Source organism: Oreochromis aureus, linkage group 15, assembly GCF_013358895.1.
Source record: "Oreochromis aureus strain Israel breed Guangdong linkage group 15, ZZ_aureus, whole genome shotgun sequence".
Taxonomy (NCBI): Eukaryota; Metazoa; Chordata; class Actinopteri; order Cichliformes; family Cichlidae; genus Oreochromis; species Oreochromis aureus.
In genome coordinates, this window is record NC_052956.1 from 32,044,302 (window position 1) to 32,071,330 (window position 27,029).

General features: G+C 39.9%; 1 protein-coding gene across 2 annotated transcripts in view; it reads left to right on the forward strand.

The window, feature by feature from the left end:
- Positions 1–27,029, forward strand: part of bach2b (BTB and CNC homology 1, basic leucine zipper transcription factor 2b) — an 89,975-nt gene that overhangs the window by 44,994 nt on the left and 17,952 nt on the right. For both annotated transcript variants that reach the window (XM_031741669.2, XM_039599090.1), the window contains 2 exons: positions 6,300–6,554; positions 19,357–20,868. In XM_031741669.2, coding sequence (XP_031597529.1) covers positions 6,300–6,554; positions 19,357–20,868 — 1,767 coding nt within the window. The remainder of the gene's footprint in view (positions 1–6,299; positions 6,555–19,356; positions 20,869–27,029) is intronic.

Sequence of the window (27,029 nt, forward strand, 5' to 3'; positions counted from 1 at the left end):
CTTCTACTTACCTCAACATCATCATCACACTTCTTGCTGACATTTGCCACCTTGAACAGTTCCAGGGGCATCCGTCGCGTGGCCTAATTTGATAATTCCAATTAAAACTATGTTTATCCTCAGTGTAATTATAGTCATCTGTCTCAAGTGCTCCCCACTAATTGTGTACAATGATACAGCATTCATGTTAGTTTCCCTCTGAGTATACTGCCTCTAATGCTATTAGACTGCAGCAGTAGCAGTTGAGACTAATCTTATTTACTACAAGACGCCACAGTGTGCAGACTCACATGGATTCTGACACAGTCATGTTGTGTACATCCTTTGTCACAATTTTTTATAAAAAGAAAGAAAACAACAACTCAGGGCCTATTAGACATGATTTTCCTACACTAAGCTGTAGGGAAAGCCTTCCTACTATGCCTCCTGCCAGACTCGTAGCAGGTGTTAATGAACATGCCTGTGGGGCTGACTCCATGTTCTTGACAATTGTTATGATAACTTTAAAGGTGAATTCCAGAAAGTTTTAATACTATAAAAATTTCCCATGCCTTCCTTGTACAGTTTTGGCACCGTTACTGACTGAATTTGACATGTTTTTAATTCAATTCAATTCATTATAGTTTTATTTATATAACACCAGATCACAACAACAGTCACCTTTACACAGTCACAATAGTTTTAAACCTTCTTTGGGAAGGTAAAGACTCTACAATCATACAGAGGAAACTTCAACAATCAAACGACCCCATTTGAGCTAGCACTTGGCGACAGTGGGAAGGAAAAACTGCCTTTTAACAGGAAGTAACCACCAGCAGAACCAGGCTCAGGGAGGTCGCATTTGCTTCAACCGTTTGGGGTTGATGGGAGAAGACAGGATAAACTGTGGAGGAGAGCTTTAATAATAACTAGTGATTGAATGCAGAATGGTGTATAAACACATAGTGAGTTAAGGAACTTAACCCGAACTATATGCTTTATCAAAAAAGGATAAAGCACATAGAGCTTATAGTTAGGGCACCCTGTTTACTTTCAAGCCTAATGTTGAAAGTAGACAGGGTTTCTATTTCCCAAATTTATACTGGGAGCTGGTTGCATAGAAGTGGGGCCTCAAAACTCAAGGCTCGGTCTCCCTAAGAACCCTAAGAACTACTAAGAACTACAAGTAAGCCAGCAGTCTGAGAGCAAATGACTGAATTTGGGTGATATGGTAGTATGAGGTGTTTAATTAAGATAAGATGGGGCTGGTGAGAACATGTGTGTGGTTTTAGACAGAAAGAAGGCAACAAATCAGAGATGCTTGATTCCCTTGTATAACTAATGATAACTAGTGATCCTGAACCATGCATTAGTTATGCCTCAATAGGCTTAGGCTTCTCACGATGCAGAGCATTTCTTCTTCACTTACCTCTTTTCACTCTCTGTCTGTTATATACCACTACTATATTTAATCATGAGCAATTATTAAACTGGCCCTTCCTCCTACAGTTTGCCTTTTGTCCCATCTCTCTCTGCTCTCTCCTCTTTTCCCTTACTCCCAACCAGTTGTAGCAGATTACTGCCCCTCCCTGATCCTGATTCTGCTTTGTCTGGAGCTGTCGTCCTGCTAAAATAGAGATCTTACAATATAAAGTCACTGTTGTGTTGTTATGAACTGGCATTATATAACGAAATGTAATTGAAATAGAACTGAATTGAATGTTTTAAAACCAGGGCTTAATGGATAATCTTTCCCCATCTCCTTCATGGTTTGAGACTCAGCTAAAGAGGAAAGAGGCTAGTTTCACATGAAGTGCTGGAGTGTGCTGATATCATAGTGTTCTCTGGAACAGTATGTTTTTTATTATAGGAAAAAACATGCATCTACCACTAGGGGCTCAGTCTAATCATAACTTAGTCCGTCTCCTTCCTTCCACCCACACTGCATGTTAGTTAGTCTGCTGAGACACTGAGAGAAAGGGGAACACTTTATAGAGCACATTATAGCACACTGTCACACATTACAATCCCACATTCTTAAAGCCCCCAAACCAAGACCTGTCATGTGATACAGTCAAGCTGAAGCTGACTCACACATTCTGCTGTTTTTCCCTTTTCACTTCACTGATTGTGTATGCAAATGTGATATTTCTCTTTAGGGGCTAAAAGTTACTCAACTTAGCCGTGTTTCTCCATAACAATCATGAGACCTACTGAACAGATTACAGTTGATGTGTGTGACGGAGGAAAGAATGGTGCAGTAAGCCTTAAACAGGCCTTAAAAATCTTTTGGCTAGTAGTATATAAACAGAATAATCATTTGCTAATGTTACAGAAGAACGCAGTAATACCAATACTATTATAAAATAGATGTGACTGACACATTTAAGCTAAGTAGAAGGGAAGAAATCTTTTGCATCCATCTGCACATCTAATCAAACTTCTGCCGCAACCTGCTATTTTGTGGTGTGTGTGTGTGTGGCACGCATGTACAGCAACGTGTGTGTTATGCTGTATCATTGTGTTGTGTTATCATTGCATTTTCCTCCGACTGCAAGTGAATTGAATTATAGGGTGCAAACATCATGTTCACATGGCCTTGAACCTTGCAGCTACATCTGGAAACATTATTCTTGGAAGACAGCTCATGATCCTGCAAAACTAACTGAGAAGTGTTTAGTGAAAGTATCATAACTATAAATCATTTGGACCAGACTAGACTGACATACTTCAACAACAAGAACAGCTGCCACACCTTACTGTGTGCTGTGACCACCACAGTCAAATCATTATTACAACTCAGTCACAACAAAGGCCACAAACAACCTTAATGCAACGATTTCTTGCAAAGGCAGCTCACAGTTTTCACTTCCCTTATTTGTGGTGTATGCTCAGTATGCATTTGCTTGTATCAGACACTTCTAATAGACTTCAAAACAAGTATAGAATAGATGATTGACAAGTATTCTGTCCTCAGATGTCCCTACTTGCACATTTTTGGACAAAAGACCAGAACCCCAGGCTGTGATTACATTTCTCATTTTCAAACATGGTTGAAAGCAAAATCAGTTTCTTCATAAACCAGAGGTCAAAAACGGGTCATGCAGTTGCTAACTCGTTTGTATAATTGCAATACTTCCTCCCTTTTATTTATGTCTTTATTTATGTCTTTATTTATGTCGTCAAATTCAACTAGTCAATTATAGTTGGCTAGTTGGAGAAAGAAGAGGATGAAGATTGTAGTCCCGACTACCGGTACATATCTGCAGAGGTATGGAGAAGAGGAAAGTGAGCTTTCTTTTGGAACAGATTGTATAGCACTCTTGGCGAGTGAGAGGATGTTTTAGAAATGGTACTGTGTACTGGTACCAGTTTTCAACATCCAGGATGATATGGAGAGCTGTAGTAACTACAAAACCATACATTCATGAGCCATACCATGAAGCTGTGGGAAAGAGTTATGAAGTGAAGTGATGATATAGGCATAGGCATCGCTGTAGCTCAGGAGGTAGAGTAGGTCTCTTATATGAATGGGTGAATGAGACATGTTATGTAAAGTGATTTGAGTGCTCTACCAGGGTAGAAGTGTGCTACATTAGAACCAGTCCATTTACCATTTACCTTTATTGGTTTAAGGCCAAGAAAGAGCAAGTGATAGATATGATGGCTGCTTTGAGAATGTTGATGGAGAAATGTATAAATAAGGTTAGAAGGAGTTGTTTGTGGAATTCCTCTTCCAGGGAGCGTTTTCATTCAAAAAACTGTAAGTCAATTAGAGTTTTTGTCGGTTTATTGTTTATTTGGTCTTTTATGAGTAAGTCATAAAAATTCTTTCTTGCTAGGTCTAGTAAAATTACCTACACCTGCCCACACCTTTCCCACTTTCCATGGGATAACCCAAAGAATGGGAAGATCCAACAGGCTCGGAAAACTGATTTGTGATTGAAGACAAAATCATTGTGAAGGTGCTCATCAGCAGATTTTTAATGTTACAGGATGCTAGTTGTGCTTCCTCATTTTCTCCACTAGCACTTTTTCTCTGCCAGAAAATTTTTTCACATGTAAAACTGTAAGGCACTTAGAGTTTCCTTCTGTGTTTACATGATTATTTGGCCATTTTAACAGTAGGAGTTTGTGTGTTTTCCCATATTTTATACATATATGTTTTAAAAAAGAAGCAAAAAGTCCACTGACTACCCTTTTCTGTAAAAACAAGCCCTGTGACACTTTATCTGTGAGTCAAAAGCATCTCAGTGTTTACAGCAGCGAACACCATGCATTACTCTTTAATTAGTACAGTTCCACATAGAGGCATGAAGGCATTTCTCTCTGTAATCAGATTTTTTAGACATTTGTCTGATAGCTTTTCCTCTTTTCCGTTTTTGTGTATGTGAAGGAAGATACCTCTAGGTCTGTCGTCACTGGGCCGAGTGACCAGAATGGAACGTTTGACATGAAAACGTTTCCACAGGGGCACGTGCTGCATGTGGATGTTCCCAGAGTTCAGCTTCTTGTGGTCTGAATATGAAATTAGGCTGACTTACTGCCATGACAGTCAGGCAAAAACCTGAAACACCATGCCCATTTGATACTATTTACTTTTACACACCTAAGAATGTAAATGCGATAGGATAGGCCAAAAGGCCCACTGTGGAAGATTCTGGCTCTGTCTAGCTCTCCTATAGAGCTTTCCTAGTAACTGTCTGTTTCCTGGAATTTCCTCCATGCTCTTGAGACAGCACACATTTTGGTAATGGCACATATTAATCTGACATCATGGACGACTGGGACTATTTTTGCAACCTCTGTAGGGTTCAGGTATCACCACCTATGCTATGCCTTCTAATGAGTCTGCCTATAGGAAGCATGTATAATGTAAACAGAATGGGTTCCAGCATAGAACCCTGTGGAACTCCATAATCATAGGACTCCCCTTTTACACGAGCAAACTGGACTCTGTTATATAGATATAGACAGATATAATTTAAAACACTTCAGCACAGTACCTTTAACACATACGGCATGTTGTGATGTCTATAATAAAATATTGTGGTTGACAGTATCCCGGCTGTGTCCTTAAGCTTCCTTATAACTATTCCCGTAAATCCAAGCGTGGATTACCAACCAGGCTCAGTGGATGACTGTCCTGTCCACTTTGCCTCCAGGTTATCTTTGCGTGAATACATTAGTGGTAGTTTGATTAAAGGCAACTAGAACTGTAAGGGTCAGACAGTCAATCCTGTCTTACTGTGTATCTTGTGTTATTGCATGAAGTCAGGACTTATCTACCCAGTCTTAGCAATGAAGACTGAAAGCACTGGGAAAGAACCAGGATTTTCATTTGAACTGTGTTAAAGTTCACTGATTTGTTTGTTATAGCATTTTATACTAATTAAGAACAATATTCTGCTAATGTCTTAATTTATTTTTTCTCTCCAAGGCATATAAATTAAGGTTTTTTTAACAGGAGCACCACCAGTAGTAGTAAATAAGATCACTAGACTGGGGGACAACAGGCATGGCCCGGTAATGAGTTAACCAACTTTTTTTACTGGGTCGACTTGACCGAATCATTAGCAGTACAATCTCACAAGCAAAAAGGTTTTGGGTTCAAACCTCTTGGACAGCAAGGCTTTTCTGTGTGGAGTTCTTGGCTGTGACTGTGTTGGTTTTCCTCCCCCGGTTACTGTATAGAATAAAGCACTCTGTGAATGTGCCTTGTAGTCAAAAGCGTGCAGTCAGTTAAACTAGAAAAGTGGTATTTTGGTGCTAGGTCATTGTGTTAAATAATCTTTAAAAGCTGATAATAAAACTGCTCCTTTTTGTCATAGGAGCTACTCAGTTTGGTCGTAGCAAATATTAGATGAATGTCTGTTATTCTACTTTTTTCAAGTTTTCTTGGAGTCCACCTTAAGGTTGTACACTTAGTTGTGCAGTGTAATGTAAGTCAGTGTCTTCATAAAAAATAGTTATGCATGTGGATGTCCACAGGAAGGGTAATTTCAAACACTCGTAGACCTCAAAAGTAAATGCAGTAAAGTGTACAGTGTGGTTTTGTTTCCTGGTTATTGACTGGATATGATTTTAATGTGACATGACAAGCAGTAATGTAGCGAATACCTGTGAATTTCAGGTGTATATGCATATTTTGTATTGAAACATGCACAACAACAATGTTGAACTAGGAGTGAGCACGTGAAACAGCATTTAGTCATGAGGCTGGCTACAGCAGACCACTGGGGCTGATGTCAGCCCTGCGGTATGTGCCTGCCGGGCTTGGCTGTAAGCTGACCCCCCCTCTATTTTGCTTCTATTTCCAGGGCGTGAGCGGAATGTCCGTGGATGAGAAGTCTGAAGCCCCCATGTATGTGTATGAGTCAACAGTTCATTGTACCAATATCCTCCTCTGCCTCAACGACCAGCGGAAGCAGGATATCCTGTGTGATGTGACTGTCCTGGTGGAAGGCAAGGAATTCCGAGGACATCGGGCTGTGCTGGCTGCGTGCAGCGAGTATTTCCTCCAGGCGTTGGTGGGCCAGGCAGAGAATGGCTTGGTTGTTAGCCTTCCTGAAGAGGTAAGTGTATCTATCGTATTGTTTCCCCTGACAGGTTTTGGTTGCAAGGGTGCAAAGGGTGCTGCATTTTAGACAATGCAACAATAAAAACTCCTTGCTGGCGCAAATGCAAAAACAATAGCAATAGCTTTTGCACACTTGCAGACAATCTTTGACTATGCCTTCTATCCACTCCCACCTCAAGCTAAAACACAGAACTCTTAACAACTCATGTGTTTTTAGCACGTAAAAATCAACAAGGAAGGTTGCCAGTTTAGCTCAGTGCGTTGAGCGGCTGGCTTGGGTTCAAGTCCTGTCTCTCTCTCTGTCCCTCTGCTTTCCTGTCATCTCTTCACTGTCTCTGTCAATAAAGCTGATAAAAGACAAAATCTTACATGGTAATACTGTGATGATTTTCTATGGTTATAATTCAAATATGGCTTATACCTGCACAATACATCCAAACAAGGAACAAAATATACACCCTGGGAGATGGCTCGTTAGGAATACCACGGTGTTTCATAGAGGGAGGGGTCATTTATGGCCAGGTGTGATTCTGTTTTCGTTCAGTAAACCATTCTTTGATCTTGATGATGTTGTAGTGTGTATATAGTGGATAATTATGCTTATCTAGATCACTTAGAGCTGCTTTGGAGTGCCCTCAGACCATAAGGAGGAAGCTGAAAGCTAAATAAATAAGCGAAATAAATTCAAACATACATTACAAAGGACCCTAGGGTGGGGCAGGTTATCTACATATTTAAAACATATTGTAATATGTCACACCAGCTATGTAATACATTATATATAATTTATTCTGTGAACATGAATCTGTCCCAGGACCTCCCCACCCTTCCACATACATACATGGAGAGCATCTAAATACTTTCTGTCACTCCGATGAATGTATCAGGAGCAATTGCCCAAGGACACTTTGGCATGCAGACTGGAGCACCTAGGAATTGAACCACCTGCCTTCTGAATAGTTGATGACCTTCTCTACCTTCTGAGCCATAGCCACCCCAAAGTAAGACTCAGTATGACATATGGAATTGGTGTGGACGTGGCTTGCAAAGTGGCTTGCAGATGTGCAAATGTGCGCTTAAGTAGCACATACTTTGTGAGATTTGTTACCTATTGAGGAATCAGCTGATGCGGGCTTGCATCAAGATCAGATGAGCTAATCTCATCTTTGTGGCTTGGCTCAGCTGTTGTGCTCAAGAAAAATGCAGCTTATTAGGGTCAGGAAACTTTGAGACACTTGAGGTCTGTGACCTTAACGTCTAAATTCAGGTCATTTCAATTGCAACACAAAGTATATATTTGAAGTATTTGATTATCACAATGCAACATTTGCTTTCGCACATCTAGCACGGGCACGCTACAACAGCTAGCTGTGTCAAGATTTATCAAGGACACAAATGCTAACACAACAAGAAAGTTTACTGAAGAAAAGCAAAAAACTTCAGGAAAGCAAAAAGTAAAAAAAGGACTTAAGAAATATTCACATGGAAACCTGGAAAGTAAAAAAGGACACGACTGTATTGATGCAGATAATTACTAAAGGAAGCAAAATAAACGATAATGCACAAAGAAAGTCACTCCAAAAATAAAAAAGGAAGTAGATGCACATAGGCCAACAGTATTAGACCACAGAGAGAGATTCACAAGAGACACAGGGAAAAGGAAAACACTAGGAAACACAATGAAAATACTTCAATCCTGACTCCAAGACAGAAACATGTAAAGAAGCTGTACGTGTGGACAAATAGCAAAGAAAGGAATATAGAGATCCCTAGTGCAGTTCCAGGAAAAATTGATATTACTCTTTAAGATGTTGTATCTGGGTTTAAAGACAGGAAAAAACAAAGCATTGTTTTATGCCATTTAAAGAAGGAAGTTGTTAGGACAAAGCAGAGGTCTGGGGAAGTTTTCTTTTATGTTTTGAGATAAAATCAGAAGTAGTCACTTGATTTGGATTCATCTTGGTCGCTCTCTCTAGGGGCTTGGCCAGCCCTTCGGGTTTCACAGTGGTACTACCAAATATCCCAGAATTTCACCTGAAATCTATCTGCTTCTGTTTTAATAATTTATTACTTCTCAGCCACATGTACTGATTTTCTCTTCAGGTATTTTGTTTGTTTTGCTTGTTTTTTTTTCCTGTATTCTGTTGCTGTAGAACATAGGCGACATAGATATTACTGCGTATTTTTATTTGTTCTCTAAATAGCATCAAAAACATTAGCTAGTTTAGCTTAAATCACTAGAGATTATTAGCTAATTGTAACCTTCTGCTAGGACATCGCTATTTGCCAGCCAAGAAACTGATGTACATTATTATTTTAGTTTGTTAAAAAATTCTCTTCCTTTTCTGATCAAATTGGGCTTCAGCATTTATTTACAGTACAGCTCCAGATCCAGGTGGCAGCAAGTCAAAATGATGTTACCTATCATTTGTCTAGCAGCAGCCTGCATTCAGCTATAAACTGATATTGATCGGTTAATGTCTTTTATTCACTGTAACATTTAATTTTTGGGTGGCGGCACAAAAAAGGGAGAGAGCAAAAGAAACAGGCGAGAGTGGACACGTAGTCAAAATCACCAAAAAGGATAAAGCTTTGGCTTCCGTTTTACCCACAACTATTGTGCATTGCCCACTTGCGCTTATGATAATTATTGTAAGATTATATTTTTGATATTTTCTAGTTTCTAGTTGAGTGATGAGGATGGAGAAGAAAGGACAGATTATACACGAAATAGTGAAGTCGGCTGGAGAAACAAAAGTTATTTTTCACAAAGTCGTTTTTTATGTATTTATGTATTTCACAGCTTTGTGTGTTTTCCAGTAGCACACTTAAAAAATGCCACTGGTCATTCTGAAGAGAACACATTGATATGAATGGGAGCTTTTTACAGGATTCACTACAAACATGGCTGCCACTACATTGCTGTGATGGACTACAAATCTGTTCTTCACTCATGAAATTAGGGTACACCATGCTCTGTGCTGAGTCTGAGTTTGCATGAATTCAAAAGCTTGTTGTGCATGTTTCTCATCTTGTCGGGTTTGCTGCAAATAGTTAATTAACCTCTTTAACGACCGCGTCTTTGCCATGCATTTGATAACTAAAGGCTGCACCCTAAAACTGCTGGATTAGATTTAAATTTCTGCTTATTCACTCTGAATTATTATTCTTAGACACTACAATAGGTCATCCAGCTAAATAGGTTTGGTTTTGAAGGTACCATTGTCATGTTGATGACATTTGCAAACAGCCTATGACATGAATATTAATTACTAGGCACTGCATGCATGACATTATGATTGGGAGCTGAGACCCCCTAAAAGTTTGAACCTAGAATCACCCCTGCTATGGGATAAAGATTCAGGGAAAGGTGTGACAAAGTGCTGATATTGCCAATTATCACCTGCCAGCTGCTGCTGGTGCTGATGCTAGAGGCATGTAGCACTTTGAGGTGAGATCAGTGCCACCTTGGGTTCTGTGCTCATCAGGTTCAGCAACACTTCTCACTCTTCCTCACCTCAGATCTCACACTGTCGCTTTAAACAGAGCTACTTCAGAGCTCTTCAGCCGAACACATGATAAAAGCACCTCGCTGATGTATTGGTGTCACACATTCATATTCCTATAGACATGCGGTGCTGTGAAAACTGGGGCACATCCCACTTGTGCTGCAGCTCCTCACTGGGGCTAGCGTGCATTAATAAAGTAATGCCTGCCAAATGACTTTGTTCCTGCACTTACTGAAAAAGAAAAATGAGCTGTGTTTTTTTTATCTGCTTAACTCAAAGAAAGACTGCTGAGAATGGCTCACGTGTGTTCAAATCAGCATCCCTGTAATTAAGTGATTGCGTGCTTGAATGATGCACCAGCTGCTTTGTGTTTCAGGTGTGACACAGAGTGTAGAAAGTAACATCTTTCAAATGCAGTCTTTAATGTGCCACAAAGAGTGAGTCTCACTGGGAATTTTTCCCTTTTTATTTCATTTGATAACGCATCCTATATTATTCACATTTTATCAAAATGGCAGGACAACACATGAATATGAAGGATCTTACATACATGAACATTAATTTGTTCTGGAGAATCTATGAATAAGGATATAAACGTCAGTCAGTGTTATAGAATAAAGGTGATCACTCCCTTTTACTCTAAAGTGCACCCAAACAGTGCAAGCAGAATTTAACCAACAACATAACAGAGACACCAGAATCCTTCGCTGTAGGGTTTCAGGTTTTTCCTTTATTTGTCAGCTTGTGTATTTATAGTATTTTTGATATAAGACACATTTGTAATGTAGAATGGTATACAATAAAAAATCAAACTGTCACTTGTCAGGTTTTTTTATTCTGTACATCTATTTTTTAATTTTAACAGCTTTCTGTGGTTCTTCTTTAGTATATCTCTCTAACACTGCAGACATGATGTTCCAGTAATGTGACATCAAGGTTTTTTTGATGTTACATTACTGTTGTTTTACTTTCAGTGACTGAAATCTGCTGAGGCATATCTGCCTCCAGTCTGAATGTCACATTTTCTCTGTCGCTGGAGTGGCTAGCTCAACCCTCGCTGTCTGTGTCAGCTGTGAGCAGCAGCCTTTACCTTTGCTACATGTGTTCAACACTTAACTGACACTCAGGTGTATGCAGTCAGGTGCTCCTTCAGCTATAGAAGTCCACCGCCAATGATAGGTGGAGTAGCCAGGTCTCTCATCTATAAATAATGTGACTGTGGGCTTGCACAGGTGACTCTAGTTCATCATAGGGATAAAAAAGCAGAAGCATGGTGGGCCCATAACCCAGAGGTCAATTGATGGAAACCATCCTCTGCTAGAATGGTAGAATTGTTTCCTCTGGGATTAATGCAGTATTATAATTCTGGCGGGAAAAAAATAGGTATTATTTAAAAAAACACATGCAAACTCCCAAAGAACCACTGGCTAAAATCCCATTATACCACGTGAAATTTAAAATAAAAATAATGTGCAGTACATCGTTACATATTCATTTTCAATACTTAAACCCTAACCAACAAGTCAAGGTAAAAGTAAGGGGAGAGTAAAAACAAAACAAGCAGTTTACCAAGTACATTACTGGTTCTGTCATTTTTGAGCCATAAATGAAATGAATTAGCTGCATCTGTTTGCTTATAAAAGTAGAAATTATGAATTTACGTAGTTTAAATTTGACTCTGTCTGTGGCTGACAGAGTTTTGGACACATCAAAATTCACAAAATATTTCATCCTCTACTGTAGCCTATGGCAAGATGGCATTATAATTATGCCCCAGTATATGATCAGCTAGAAAATTACATTGTTTTGTTGTTACAGTGTTTTCCCACCTCTAAGCTGACACTTGTTCACCTGGTCCTTAAAAGCAACTTCTTGCAGCAATGTGAATAACTGACTGTCTTGGTATGAAAGCAAAGACAGATGTTTTGTGAAATCAGTGTCATGTGACTATTGGAACAGAAAAGCATTACGTTCCACTGTGATTTTGTTACTTATAAATAAGACTACAAATAGTTCTTCAGTCATCTTTTTCCAAGCTTTACCAGGCAGTTGTTGTTGCCTACAGGATGTTTTTTTTTAAATCACCTACAAGGCAAAACATTTTGAGGTACTCCATCCACCAACTCAGCTTGATTAAGGACTCCATCTGCAAAATGCATCTGAAGGTGTCTCACACAGTCTGGCCCCATACCAAGCACTGGCGCTGAGCAATCACATATATAGCTTGTTTGACAGATGGTGGTAGTAAGAGCCCAGAGACAGACCCCTGCCTTCCTTAAAGATGGGGATTAGGAGATGAAGAGGCGGCTTTACAGGAATGAGCTTCAGTGGGAGTAGTGCTCACCCAACCCCCTCGATACAGCAGGGAGCCTCTCTTTGGGCCCCGGTGTATTCAAATGCCACCAGTGGCATCAACACCCAGCCAAATCCATCTAAGCTCGCCATTGTGCCACAGGTAGCCACTGCAGTATTGCCTTCAACAAGAGGTGTCACCATTCACAAATGTTCTTCTTTTCAAACTGCTACAACATCTCGCTCTGTATAATCTGTGAATCTCTGAGCTTTGGTATTGACATATCATCAAAATGCTGGTAAAAATCAACATGAACTCATGTATTCAACCCAGCTACGATAGCAGCAGGACAATGTGTCAGAGGTGCACAACCTTCAGAAGTAGTCGATATGGCAACAGCTTTGTCCTTTGTTCTTTGTCCTTTGCCAGGCACTACGGGACAAAGTGCAAGTGGTAGCAAAGAGTGGCGACACCTATTGTTCAGGAGAATACTGCCTAACTGCACCACAACACACGCAAAGCGACTAATGCATATACTGGCACTTTGGGCCATTTCTCTGCCAGGACTAGAAATGATATAGCAAAGACGTATCATTCCTAAGATGCTGTTTTGAGTGTGCCAGGCAGAGTAGAGGAGTATAATCCCCATGTTTATGGTCTTTGTTTTTAACCTCGATAACCAGGCATTCCATCAGTTTGGGCTCAGCAAATATTCTATGGAAGCGTGGTGAATAAACGACATTTGCTGAATGTCTTGTTCCTAGCATTTTATTTAGGTTTTCTACATTTTTGGAGAAAACAACACTATAATCACAATCTTGCTGTGTCTTAAACAGTGGAGGTGAGGTCATGTCCTCCCAGTGTCTGGCCTGCACTGTAAGCTGTACTGGCAGCAGATTAGACATACACTATCTGATTTAATCCAGTGTCAGGGGAGGTATACTTCCCCACAGCTCAGCACCAGGAACGTCTGAGCTTCTGTTGCCACTGAGGATGACACTTTCCTTATGCTACCAGTTGTCTCAGCATTACAGAGATGCTGTACTCAGTATCTCTGGGCACACTATGAGGGGAATTGGAAAACAAGACACAGCTGAACTAAATCTCATAATGTGACAAGGGGTAGTGAAATTAAAAGCAAGGTACAAGCATAGTTTTATTGTATTCGCTTATGCTGCAGCTCTGCGCTCCATCTGCAAGGTGAATTTCCCACTTCTCAGACTTATCTTATCTTATGTCATCTCAACATACAGTAAAGGGCCTGTTTCATTTCCATTAGGGCTTCTTACTGTTTGTTTGAGCACACAGAGAATAATGCCAGGTTCCTTCAAAAGCTACTGTCACCAATAGAGATGGAGTGTTTTTCTCTTTTGCAGGGGAAGCACTCATTGTGATGCTATGCCATGTCCTCATTAACATGCATGACATGCAGGAATTCACTGGAGGACATTTGCATAAATTATAGGAAAGTAAGTGCAAGTGCTGGGTGAGGGCAGAAGGAGAGAGAGCCGGTGTAGTATTGTTTGTTTATGAAAGGATATTTGGCAGGTTTCCTAAAGGTGCCATGTGAATTGTCCGTGTGTGTATGATTTGTCACTGCTTGTAATTTTCTGCCCTGTAATGTATGATCTATCCACTTCTGATGCAGAGCAGGGCTGTTACCCTAAAATGGGCCCAATCTGTTGCACTGATTAATTTGTTTCTTTGTGTTAAGTTGTACACTTACCATGACTTTCAGCTGTTAGCAGCACCAGTGAGAAGGAAGCTCTCTTCCCTCCCCTACTGTTCTCCCTTTAACAGGTAGTTACCAATAGTAACAGTCTCTCTTTATCTCATTTCTTCTGTGCTAGTTCTATATACCTTCAGTATTTAGTCCCTCCCTCCTTCCATCCTTTGTTGCACCTTTTACACATTCCTTCATTAGGTGGCTGTGCTGGTTGTAACAGTGGCGTAATCACATATGGTGCAGGGCACACATAAAGATGTGCTCCTGCAGGCAGCAGCTGCTGATACTAGCTGAAAATAGATTCCTAGTTCACTCAGCACTTTTCCTCCAGCAACTTTGCTGTTAATGCAGCAGGTCGGCCACTCAGCCTCACTTAGGCTGCCACTGTCACAGCAGATGTACAGACTGTAAAGTTGCAGGACACAAGAGGCAGATTGTTCCCAAAAAAAAAATTGGCCTTTTATTTGGCCAAAAGTGAAATAAATCCTGCAGATAAGCAGATAAGTTCTTATCCTACAGAATTGTGACTTTAAGATAATAAATCTGTAAAGGAGCCTTATAATGCAGAAATTAACATACTGTCATCAAGATGATTTAAGATGCAACAAGAACGGTAGCAGTGTAAAAGACACACAGTCTGTCACTTTAGTTTAAAAAAAAAATAAGAAGGTAAAGGTGAGAGTCAGAGTTAGAAGAGTTCATTATTGGATAAATACAGAAGTATGTTGTTTATTAGTTGTGCTGTGCTCATTAGCAGATAGTCTAGTCAAAGCCCCTCCCTCCACCCCAATCTGTCACAGTTGAACACACTCACAATTACTCTAGCAGAGGCACACTCACCATCACAGATACAGCATCAGCAGTTTGCTTTTAACAATGACTGATGTCAGTGATTGTGCTCAGAAGTCTGTTGAGCAGGAACCCACTTTAAGGTGCACTGCAGCAGAGGCATCTTTTAAAGCTATTAAAACTATTACACCAACTGTTTACATTAATCCAGTGTTGAGTACCCTTAAAACTTCTGTGACAACTCTGGGATTGTGCCGTAGTTTTGATAAGCAGACACCTTTTTTTTTTGAAAAGGATAAACCATCATTCATTACCTGTCTTAGAAGTCACCAGATAAACTAAAATATTATAGAATTCACACATCTTTTGTATATGTATCTTTCTTTTGATTGTACCTGCGCTTGTTCTCAGTAGAGGCTTCCTCAGGTGGATGGACAATACTCCAGGTGCTGCTTTAATGTGTTACTATACTGACTTTGTGACAGCTGGTCATGTATATTTAAGAGCTGCAGAGCCTCCAAGTTAAATGATTGGTCCTAATTTTTACCATTGGTGCAGTTTTTTTCTGCAGAAAACTGTGATAATGTGCACATTTTAAAAAAAAAATTAAAAATAAATTGTTGGTGTAACCTAAGTAATGGGTATTCATATTCTAAACACTTATATCTATCGATCATAAACAAGACTATTTGTAATCATGTCACAGCAACACAGAAACTCAGTTAAACTAATTATGCAAGTCAAACTTGCATAAATTCTATTTATATAATATTGACATTAACATTGGAACTCTATATAATAGTGTCACACAGGCTGAGTCAGAAACCCAACTGGGATATATTTCTAGTTGTGAAAGGGCAGCTGAAAATTCTGGAGAAGAAGAATTTTGAGCTTTACAATGTGAAGTCATTTACTCGTAAGAGAGACTTGTTTTAATTAAGCAAGAGTGATCCATGAAAGATGAAATTTTATTGTTATAATAGTCAAAATTAAACTTCCATAAAATCCCAAATAAGGATTGTTTTTTGGAAACCTGTAGTAAACTTTAATTGAAAACATACACTACATTAATATATTTAGTGATAAAATAAACATTTTACACTGTATTTCATTTAATTACAATCTTTTTTTAAATATAAATTTTAGTCATCAATTGCAAAACAGTTGTTACTGTTTTGCAATTGATGACTGACTGCAATATCTGGCTGCTCCAGTCTGCATGCTAAAGTGTACTTGGGCAAGGTACTGAACCCCAAGTTGCTCCCCAATGGTTTTATCAGAGTATAAATGTAGATCGAAAGTACGTAGGTGTAGAAAAAAGCGCTTGTATAAATCAGTATGAATGGGTTAATTAGGCATGTGGTCTAATTAATGTGGTCTCAAGTAGAGTAGATAAATATAAGTATAAGAACCCATACATTTACCATAAACACAATGGAAAAATGACAAATGGCACCAAAATACAACAGGAAGCAAGAAGCAATAATGAAACAGGAGAACGCAGACACAAAACTAATCTTAACATAGAGGAATGACGGAGAAGGAAAAGTCAGGAACACTGAGTAAATAAAATAAACACACTGAAACTAAATACACAAAATTGAAAACACGGAGGGAATACACAAACATGACAATCTAAGCAATCAGCACAGAAAAGAATCAAACATACAATACTAAGTCCAGCAAAACATTTGATTTTTTTATTTAGTATGGTTTCTATATTTTCTACAGGTTTGATTACATTTGATTACAAGTTTGTATGGCCCACTAATAAAAAAAAATAGACACTTGTGCTGTAATTCATGAGGTAGACTCACCTTTTCCAGTCTATATGCTAAAGTGTCCTTGGTTAAGAACCTGAAACCTAAAATAGTTATTGATTTATCACTGATGTGTGCCAAAGAAATCCCTGATTTTAATTTAAACTATGTGGATGTGAGCAGTGGAAAATTCTAGAAAAACTCCAGGAAGTTCTTAAATTGTAAATGAATATGTTGCTCTGTAGTATAACAAGAAATAATCCAAAACAAGAGTAAGACTCTCTCTAGGTTCAAATGACATTTTTTCTGCTAGCTCGTAACTGTTGGACTGATAAAAACCCTGATATATGGCAGTTTGTATCTTCTTCATTGCATAAAAGCTCAAGATATATGTACATATACATACTACAGTGCTTCTACTTGGACTACTTTCTGCAGAGTAGCTATCTGAGTAATGGACATAATGAACAACTAAAGCTGAATATTTTTGTTTTATGTGTCTTTTTTCTTTTAGTCTGAAATACACTCAGTTGAGTGGCATTATTTGCTGGTATATTTATATTATATTTATTGTATTATATTATCTATCTATCTAGTTTATATTACGAGTACATTGTCAATTTGATATTCTTACAGTTGTTTGAACTACTTTTTATGAAGAGCTTTAGTTGCTTTAGGTTCTTGGGTGATGCAGCACATTAGAGCTCTGAAAATGTAAAGTGGATCCACTGAAACATTGAAGCTTACTGTCCCACAGCCTGATAAGAGAGACATGGAAATCACTTCAGTTTGTCGCACATCAAAGTGAAATGAATGTGACTGATTAGGAGGGTTAGGTATTGCTGTATTGTTGTTGCCAGGAGTATGAAAGAGGTAAGTAGAATTAAGTAGAACACAGCATTAATATACCACATTTAGTGCACTTTGTGGTTTTGGTAAATTGCGACTCAACAACTTATTTTTTACTGTTTTTTTTTTTGTTGTTTTTTTTAAAGAATCATACAAAATTTGGTTCTTTCAGCTGATTTTAAATCCAAATTCTGAACAAGACGGGCTCCTGACAGTTTTAGTTTTTATTTTCTTCTTCATTCATTTGCAGACTATGTGCTGTTTTAGGGTTTGAGAGCAAAGATTAAATATAAAGTTCCAAATCAGTACAAATTTGATGTGAGGTCAGCAAGTACAGTAGTCATTTTTTTGGATCATAGCAAACAATAAAATTATTATAAGTTTGTTCGCCACCAACAGAAAAAAAAACTAAGAATAAAAATCCATGGGGATCTACCCTTGTAAGAAGTGAACCACCTTTGTAGTGCAGAAAACCCAGGGTGAAGTTACCTGGATAAGCCAAAATCTAGAGGGTTGGTGGTTCAAACCTTGGCTGCTCCACTCTGCTAATAAATATCCTTAGATGCTGGATACTAACTCTAAGTTGCTCTCTGATGCTTCCATCAGAGTGTGAATGTGTGTGAATATTAGAAAGCATTTAAGCTAAAAAAAAAAAAAAAAAGGTTCTTGTGTTAAAGGCATGAATGAGGCATGATGTATAAAGCCCTTTGAATGCTCAGGAAGAGCAGAAAAGTGCCATATAAAAACCAGTCCAGTGTGAAGTGTTAAGGCACTGGTAGTCAAAGCAGTTTCCCCAACAGTCCTTATAAAAAGCAGATTGTTGCTGCTGCTCTCTGGGGTGTCTGACAGTGACTGCGGGACCTTTGGAAGCTACTGCTGTTCTAGCACGCCGAATACCAAGGGTAATTCAGCTTCTTGCTTCCCCCAGCAAAGGCAGCAAAACAACTAAACACTGGGCTTATTAAACCCACATTGTGTTACTCATGCTTTTCATCTACAAGCATCTGCTAAATCCTTTAAGAAAGACTTTATATTAATGGACTCTGAAAAGTAGCTTCTATCTCATTCCCTTCGCACCTACACCGTGTTTGTCACCAGTGAAGTAACCTAACCTGTATGTACCTAACCTAGCCTGGGATACACCTGCAGGGACTGGTTGGTAGAGCCAGAGTAAAGAGCTGAACACAACCTAGTGTGAATCTGATGCTGATCTCCATAAAGTATATAAACATGGAATGGGAAGCTTCCCTCTATTAGCCAATGCCATATAGTAACAATGGGAATAAGCGGAAGTCATACAAAATGTGAAAGGAAAAGTGTTTCTTATGTATTATTATCCAAAAAGTATTAATTTGTTATCAATATTAAAACTTTCGCTATAATCTACTGTTCAGTTTGTGAAAATCATGCTAATTCTTTTAAGAATTACTATCATATAGCTTTGAAGTACAGATATTTCTTTGTTTTAGAGTTCTCAAGTCAAGGGTAAAAATAGGTAACTAAACATAAACCACTGCATGTGTTTATACATCTCACTGCAAATAATAAGAATTTTGCAAATACAGCAGTGGCAGGACTGTAGGCAAAGCCAACTCTATATGACTGTGGAGCAGACGTGTTGATGCTGGAATGTCCCACAGATTGGTATTATGAACACAAGGATGGACACAACGCACCTATGTCCAATATGGCACCAGATCTTCTTTTACTGCTGTATAGAATGCTCAGTGCTGGACCAATAAAAAGATTAACCAGTACTTTGCAGTGTTTTTGTATGTCATTGGAGCTGTCAGTTTGTCTCACCACACTCCAAGTGCTCTGAACAATAGCTGCGCTGATAGTAATGCTGGCAATTTCCCTGTTTTTTGCAGGTCACTGCCAGAGGATTCGCCCCATTGTTGCAGTTTGCCTACACTGCTAAGCTGTTACTCAGCAGAGAAAACATTCAGGAGGTCATCCGCTGTGCTGAATTCCTGCGCATGCACAACCTCGAGGACTCATGCTTTCGCTTCCTGGAAGCTCAGCTGCGCAGCGAGGAGGACGGCTTGCTGCTTTGCCACAAGGTGGCAGGAGAAGCAAATAACTTGGAGGATGAGAACATGCAATCAGAAGCAGAAAGGCCCACCTCCCCCATGGCCCGAAATTGTGCAGATGCCCTTACTTCGTGTCGAGACCCCGACAACGATCGGCTAACGATGGCTATGCCTGGTAACTTCACAGATAGCCGGCCAGATTTCGATCGGCATGGAGCATCGGATCTGCCGCGATGCCCCAAGTACCGGAAATACCAGTGGGCTTGCAACAAGCACAATAATGACTCCTCCTCACATACCAGTACCTCAGGTTTTCCAAGCACATTAAAGGAGACCACCATTAGTGGGGCAGTGGCAAATCAGGGCACACTGCCTTTGGCACAGATCAAAGTGGAACCACAGGCAGAGGAAGAGGCCATTCCTTTGTGCCTGTCAGGAGATGAGCAGGACGCCAGGGATAAGGATGTCATAACAGCCATGGAGATGGATAACCCTATATCTGTAGAAAGAACCAAGAGACCCAAGTCCCCTTCCTGCCTGCGAGCCTTCTTCAAGAAAGGAGTTGACATCTCCAGTCTGCCCAACACATCACAGCAGCTATTCGCCAATAGACTTATCTGCCCCCAGGACAAAGGAAACTCTCAGGGAGATCATAAAAAAGACTTAGGCCCTTTCACTGGGGAGGTGGCTCTATCTGTTGCATCCCCAAAAGAGGTGGATGGTTTTCCTGCTAGTTTGTCCCACAAATCAACTTCCTGCGATGGGGTTTGCAAACAGGAAGTTGAAATCGACCGCCGCAGTGTCATATTTTCCTCAGGGGCCTGCAATCGCCTGGGAAACCCAGCGCATTCCTACCCTGTTGGGAACTCTTTGGAGATTGAGCTCTCTGAGCACATGACAAAGGGGCTGTGGGCTGGAGCTAGCCATTCCCTACCCACCTCCCAGTCCTATTGTCCCAGCACCGCTTCTTCTGAGCCCCAAGTCCTGTGCCGCCCAAGGCCCAACACCAGCTGCCCAGTGCCAATAAAAGTATGCCCACGCTCACCACCGTGTGAGACTCGCACCAGAACTTCCAGCTCCTGCTCCTCATACTCCTACGCAGAGGATGGCAGCGGAGGGTCTCCCTGCAGCCTGCCCCAGTTTGAGTTCTCTTCCTCACCATGCTCTAATGTGGCTCGCTGTCTCAATGTGGACCAGCAGGAGCAAAGTGTGGGAGGAGAGGTTGTTTTTAACCAGGTGAGGCCCAAGATCAAATGTGAGCAGTCCTATGGCACCAACTCTAGTGACGAGTCGGGCTCCTTTTCAGAGGGAGACAGCGAGTCCTGCCACGTGCAGGAGCGAGGATCAGAGGTGAGTATAAAGCATTGTTTTTCACATCTAACACTAATTATATTGAATTTACCCGCTCTCCATTAGCGATAATTAAATCATTGTGTAGTAAAAGGAGTGTTCCAAGCAAGATTTACAGCAGCACAAACTGTCACGGTACTGGGTCTTTGTTTCGTGTGTGTTTTAGTTGTATTCTTTGGTTATTGTTATTCACAGGTTTTGGTTCTGCTTGTGTTATATTTCTGTTCCTTTGCCTTTCTCGTGTTCCTCGTCTTGTCACTCTTGTTTCCATGTTCCCTCTGTCTTCCCAGTCAGTTGTGTCTCTGTCTCAGTGTCTAGTCTGCGTCTTTGTCCTTGTCTTGTGTTTCCTGTTTTACTTTGTACGTCTGTGCCTAATTTCAGTGTATCTAGTTTTGCTTCCCCTTGTCTTGTTATGTCTGATTAGTTCCAGCTGTGTTTCCCTTCTGTTTCCAATTCCCTCATTACTCCCTTGTATATTTAAGCTTTGTGTTTTCCTTTGCCCTTTGTTGCATTGTACCTTCACCGTGCTGTGTTTTTCCTCCGTGCTTCTGGTTCTCTGTTTCCCGGTTTTCTAGTTTGAGCTTCTTGTTTTGAGTTCCTAGTGTAGTTTTCTTGTATTTTATGTTTGAACGTTCTCCAGCAATAAAGCTGCCGCCTTTAGTTAATCATTCAGTCTCCGACCTAGACGTGCTTTGATATTATAGATGCATTTTATGCATTTTCAGAGATGTGTGTCATGAGTCTGACTGTTAGAGCTGTCATTGGAGTGAGAGAATTTTGGTCCACTGAAGGGGTTGTTTTGTAACACCAGGCAAGGTCTTTTTTTTCAACATCTCTTGAAGGTCTAGTGTTGTCGTCTGTACGACCTCTGTGTACGGGCTAAAGTGTGGTTGTTGTGGACGTCTTTTCAAAGTCAAACTTAGACTCATTCTAGACGTCATTTTTGTACTGCTTCTATAGGCTCTGTAGTTCCATGTTTCCAGAGGGTGGAGGGCATGTTTTCTGTAGAGAAACAGTTATGTGTAAAGGTGTGATCAGCGGACATCTCCAAGATATGGCAGGCTTCTGAGCTAAAAACAAAAGTGAGCAGCTCCACAGTGGGTTTCAAATAGAAATCTCCTCAGCTTCTCACAGGCAGCTTGAAAAATGTGTGCATCGAAAAAGACTGTCGAGCAGATAGTCCAGTTTATACTGGACTATTATTTAAAATAAACCAGTTAAAGACCAACAGGAAAATGTAAAATAACAACAACAAAGAAACATGGGTACTGAATAAATCAGCAGGCTAACACATAATAATTTGTGTTTGTTTATAAATAATCCGTATTCATATGTATCATGTTCATAACAACATTGTTAATATTTATAAATAAAAAAAATTACATTTATTAATCATGTAAATTCCCTGCATCTGTCATGGATGTCCAGATGACATCCAAAAAAATGACCTGTCCAAAGTTCAAATGGTTAACGTCATACTGACGTCAAAGTTGGGTCATGGTTGGACGTCCAAATTGTGGAGCTGGTTTGGATGTTGTACAGATGTCCAGAATTGGACATAGACCAACGGAACCAATATATAGACAAGATCTGCACGTCAAGCCGACGTCCAATGTCTAGTGAGTAACCACCAGTGGTGCTAACACTGAGGCAGATGTGAGGGAGTCCATATTCAAAACTAAAAATATTTTGTTTTGCATCTGCTATTAACAAGCACAAGAGCTTCTAGGAGTGCCTGAAAAGCCTTCAGTTGATCCAAAATGCTACAGTGAGGGTACTGACAGGGACTAGAAAGAGAGAGCATATTTCTCTCATACTCTCTTCATTTGCTCCCTGTTTAATCCAGATTAAATTTAAAAGTGCTTGCTCCTAGGGAGGTCTTCTCATTGTTGAGGATTTCTGTGTATTAATGTCTTTACCTATAAGGGGCCTTGAGCCAGTTGCTATTGTGCATCCCGAAAGGCTAAAACTGAATTGTTATTTTGTTGTAGTTTCATTTACGTAAGGACAAAACAGTTTTTTACAGATCTGTCTGATCTGTAATTTTACCCACTATATGATATGGTACTGATATGATAACAATAGGGGACAGTAAAGGTTTAGCGAGAGACCCTCACCTGGCCCCCATTGGCCACACTTCTACCAAGTTTTGCATATTGCAAAGTAATTTCAACCACTACTTTACAATGTCCTGTGTCAATACATTTTTAATTGTCTGGGGTTGCAGTGAGTTGGAAGTGAGTAGGTGTGACATTCATGATGGAGCCGTAACACAGCTCAACAGTGCTGACAAGCATAACAGCAAATCCTCTAATCACCCCACCCCATCCCTTCACATCCTCCTCCCTCAGTCTACCAGACTCCTAAATGTAGACAAGGCAACTGTTGTTTACCAGGTAAAGATCAGTGATGGACTCTTTAATTCTCAGAAAAAGTCCAGTCCTGGTGTAATAACATGCAGGAGATTTCCCATCTGAGAGAAAGATAATAAAATCAATTCTCAGAGAAGAGCTTTATGGCCTAAAAATGCTGATTTTTACAAGCAAAATGTGCATGTTCTACCCATGTTTGCGTGGCTTCTCTCTGGGTAAAGTCCAAAGACATGCATGTTAGGGGTTAGGTTAAGTGGTGATTCCAAACTGCTGTTAGGTGTGAATCTGAGTGCAAATGATTGTCTGTCATCTGTCCAGGATGACCCTGATAAGGATAAACAGAAGAGAATAGATGGATGCATCTATTGATGAAAGTGTTAAGTGAAAACCTTGCATCTCCAAAATGTCTCTCTCTAAATATTTTTGTTTTATTGTATTTATTTATTTATTTTTACCTTGGATTAGTAGCTGTTAATAGCAGTAAATTTTACATATCTCAACTAAGCTGTGACACACTCCCCAGACAGCTGGATTGTACAGTCTTTTTGCTGTTGCAGTGTTTGAACTTAAGACCTTTTGGCTCAGCAGGCTCCACCAGAGCACATGTCTTCTGATATGACATTCACTGATATTTGCTTGAAGTGTAGGCAGAATTGGTTTTGTTGAACTTGAGAGCAAAACGAGAGAGAGAGAGAGATAGTGGAGTGTTGCCATGGTGATTCATTTCACAGAGCGAGATGGTGCGTTGCAAGGTTTGGAGCTACATGACAGGATTGTGCTTTACTGTGGAAAGAATTTTGTTCTGCTGCACAAACAGAGCTGTGAGATAAAGCAGCTTGGCAGTTATGAGTAGTTATCACCTTCACTGCACGATGCATACCAGCCTCTACCATCAGAGTTATGGGCCTTTGAAGGGCCTGCTAAATATGCCAGTGTAACATGGGATTAATTTACAGCACTGAGCTATAAAACCAGAAGAACAGCCTAAAAATTACATTTCAATTCCAATTGGTAAATTGGAACAACGGCGTTGTTTTAGTCACGCTACAGAACTAGCCACACACCAGTGGTGCTCTATCACCATCACAGTAGGCAAAGCAAGCAGTTATTGTCTAGTGAAATCGAAAAAAATCAACATCAATTAAAAATTGCAGAAGTAAAACGATCTCCCAACTTTTATCTCATTCAGCCCTGTGTCGTAAACCATTATTCATGCCTGTTTGCATCCATCCTTTAGATCAGCGCCATCTTGTAGCCGTACCTGAAAGCAGGATAAACTCAGCTTGACGACAGAGCAAATGAAATATGTATGGGATAGATTTCTGATGGGCATGTCTGTGTCCCATTAACAGTGGCTGGAGCTTGTGAAGCTTGCAGCTGTTGTTTGCACACAAGAATTCCAGATAAACTGGTGGTCTTTGACAATAGTCTAGCACGGTAGGCATGCTGCTTCTAGCCTCTGTCATCACTGCTCTGAGATCAGTTATTATCTTAGCTAGCATTAGCAAATACACAAGGACTCGTTTATCATTTTAACAGAGTTTTCTCTTACAACATGTAAGACACCTTTAATATCTCATTTAGCAGGTTAATAATGACAGATTTAAAGATGAAGAGGGGAACCCCTGCTAGTAATGGCTTACTAACAGACAAACAAGTGCAGACTCCACCAATGTTTTCAGATGCATGTCTCTTAAAAATATCTTGGTTGACCAAATATACAAAGTTTAACCAGCTGTTTCGCTACTACACTGCCATCTTTTTTTATTAATAATGTGTCCTGTGTAATAACCACATCACACAGGGCACAATCCATTTACTTCAACTGTGATGTTTGAAATAAATGTCCAAGATAATTTTTAAAATGTATTTAAAATACTTTTAAATCAAGATGTAGGCTTGTGTTTCTGAGCTGATGTCCACACATAACAGCCGCTACAAGCATATCGTTTAAGAGATATGATGCATTTCTGTAGACTAAACAGGATACAAAACTGTCCCAGCTGCCACAGGGTGAGAGGCAGGGTACACCTCTGACAGTGTTGCCAGCCTCTCACAGGACCACTCACTTTATCTAGGATCTGGAGAAAAGCCTTACAAACACTGGGAGAACATAGCAAGATTTGTAGCATATTTAATAAATGAAATTGTGTCACTGATTGTTGCATTTATTGGCAGCGATTGCATTAGTGGTCTTGATTTGAGCTCTTTTCCGGTAGCTGTGCCAGAACCACGCGACTAGTCACTAGTCAAGTTAATAAAGAGACCTGAGAATTTCGATCACTCAAATCTACAGCTAATGCTGTGTTGGTTGCCACAGTCCTACCTGCTTATGACAGTGCAGGCAATTCTCCACTAGCAGCACTATCTAAGCTGAGCGTGTATCATGCATCTGGCGCAAGCAGCATTAGTACCCCAGTTTGTCTCCTGTATTTGTGGCTGTCAGACCTCCAGCTCCTGGCTGCGGTGTGGGCGTAAAGCTCATTCTCGCGTATAGTCTGGCCACAGCAGTGCAAATATTGATCTCAGAGCTAGTGGGAGGAATAAGGAAGTAGTCCTGATACATCAGCACATTGATGTTTTTTTTCTGTCAGGCAACACATAAAATAGGACAGGAAATGCACAGACCTTAATATCAGTTCCGCTCCCCTTGCACAATGCCAAAGAAACTTTACTCTAGTCTAGATATGATGTGGCTGTGGTCTAAATAAAGATTTGCCATTCATAATGTTAACTTTGGAGCTGTTTTTTAGGCGCATGCAGTAGTGATGCCAGTACATGAATAAGATGCCACATTAAATTTTTGGAACTGGTGCCTTTGTTACCTTACTATCTCCAGGCAATTGTAGGCAGTACATTAACATCAACTGGAAATAAAGTACTCTTTTAATTATAGTTAAATGTTGTAATGGAATCAGAAATATGATGGTAAGAACATCTAAGTAGGCAAAAATGAAAGATCCTTGTTTCAACTAGGAGGATGTTTGTTTATTGCTTTCCAGTCCATACTTTATAAGGGCAATACATCTAAAAACACAGGGCTGTCTGGGACACAGAAATGACTCCAGTGACTCTCGTCTTTGAGGCTTTGCATAAGTCCTGGAAGCACAGAGACATTTAGCATCCAATGGTAATCTGTAGAAATTTTGCAATGTTGACTTTGGCCACATTTTTGCAAATGGCAAACCAGTGTTGTGATGTTTTGTACCCACATTCCCAGTAATAGTGTCAAGTACTACAAGGTTTGTTTTTGGATTTTCTGTGATGAAGTTTGACACGCTTTTCTTATGTACCAACCCATTTCTTTATATCTGTTTACTCTGCAACTCATTATTTTGACAGTTAAATGTCTGATATTGTTTTTAATTTGCAGTGGCACTGCAGAGTGCTTAGAGTGGGACAGAACAGTTACCAGTGAATGTCTCTACATTATCATGATCTTCATTAAGAGCTGACTAATAGCATGCATGGGAAATGCTGCTCTACAATCTAATTTATAAGCAGGTGAGATGGGATTAATTAAACGCATGCAGAATTATAAACTGCACGTTCCAGTATAAAATCCAATTTTAATTTGGATTACATAAGAGACAAATATTACACGGACTTAGGCCAGAGCTGTCAACTAGAGACAATTTTAGGAAATTGCTTTAGGTTTTATAGAAACTTCCAGAGCAAATACCTTTGTGTGGGAGTAAAGTGAGGGTTGTGGTGGATTCTGCAGGTGGAACACAGACCACAGTGAACTGTCCCACTGTGGATGTTCCATCGAGGTGTCCCCCTCAAGCT